The sequence below is a fragment of the Penaeus monodon genome, chromosome 24, assembly GCF_015228065.2.
Source record: "Penaeus monodon isolate SGIC_2016 chromosome 24, NSTDA_Pmon_1, whole genome shotgun sequence".
In the NCBI taxonomy this organism is placed as follows: domain Eukaryota; kingdom Metazoa; phylum Arthropoda; class Malacostraca; order Decapoda; family Penaeidae; genus Penaeus; species Penaeus monodon.
The window spans coordinates 26255230-26256447 of record NC_051409.1 but is presented as its reverse complement, the minus strand read 5'-3'; the positions used below and the strand labels follow the sequence as shown (position 1 = coordinate 26256447).

The 1218-nt window shown below is 35.3% G+C and overlaps 1 protein-coding gene across 1 annotated transcript in view; it reads right to left on the bottom strand.

Moving 5' to 3' along the window:
- Nucleotides 1–132: 132 nt before the first annotated feature.
- Nucleotides 133–1218, bottom strand: part of LOC119588687 (serine/arginine repetitive matrix protein 2-like) — a gene marked incomplete in the record, with an annotated part of 176340 nt that continues 175254 nt past the window's right edge. Inside the window, 1 exon segment of the mRNA XM_037937322.1 lies at nucleotides 133–1218. Within this exon segment, the coding sequence (XP_037793250.1) occupies nucleotides 1053–1218 (166 nt within the window).

Sequence of the window (1218 nt, the reverse complement as noted above, 5' to 3'; positions counted from 1 at the left end):
TCAGCATCAAATACTTTCGTGTTCAAGGCATACATAAGGTATGCGTATTTGCTTCATGAAGAAATGCTGGGTCATATGTTGTCTTTATTTAATACCTGGCTACATTCTTTTATAAAGATACAAATGACAATGTTGATTCCAATATTAACGTTTATTGGAGAAAATATACTTCTACATTATTTACAAAAGCAAAAGAAAAGTATATATAACAATAAGGAAGGATACACAAGCATAAGGTATTATCATTAATAGATCTATTAATCAGAAAACATGAAGTATGAGAAGTTATGGCCGTCTTTATGACACATATATGTAGAAAAATCATGCATAAACAGCTTTTAGTCATTTCGTTACTACGGAAAGAAAGCACAGAATGACAGATTTAAAAGGCTTCTGCACATCTTCCTAAAATACTGTATAATATACAAGGGAAGCCTCTTCCCTGTGGCTTGAAATTCATCATACAGAATTTAAATTTTAGTCTGAAAAAATACATTAAATTTCACTTATGTCATACGAGAGTATAATATTAGCAGTATATAAAATATGCAGATGGTAGCACCAATAATATTGCTGAGTATTACTTACAAGTATTAAAACTGGCAGGCATCAACCTGTCTGTTAATGTGTTATTATTTCCTGATCGATAAAGATGAGCTGAAGAACTGCATATGATCATGTTATTTATAAGACAGTAGATTACAACATGCTTAGATTATCTACATAATGATGATATATACTGTACAAGACTATACAAAGCCCATAAGGTATGAGCTTCACTGGAGTAAGGCACTACACAAGCTAGAAATACATAGATACAAAAGTCCAATATGGAGAATAAACGAAAATTCCTTTAACAAAGGTACTGGATACCTTTTTTGTAATGATACATTTTGTATATCGATAAACAATAGCACAACAAAGTTCATATAATAAAGACACAAATGCAATAACAAAACATCCAAAAACTCTCTCTGCGACCTCAATTATTCATTCATTGACGCAGGACACGTTAATCATACCGCATTGTCTTGAGCTTTGCTAAATCCATATTAATGATTAATCATATTGTGGGTTTTCCTCAGGTTCCGCGACCCGCCGTGGTTCCTGATGGCCATCATGAGTTCTTCGCGGGGATCCAGTGCCGGGGCCGTCTTGGGCGCTACGATGCGCTTCCCAGTCGCCGTTCGCCTCTCTCCGTCGCCAGCTGTGGGTGCC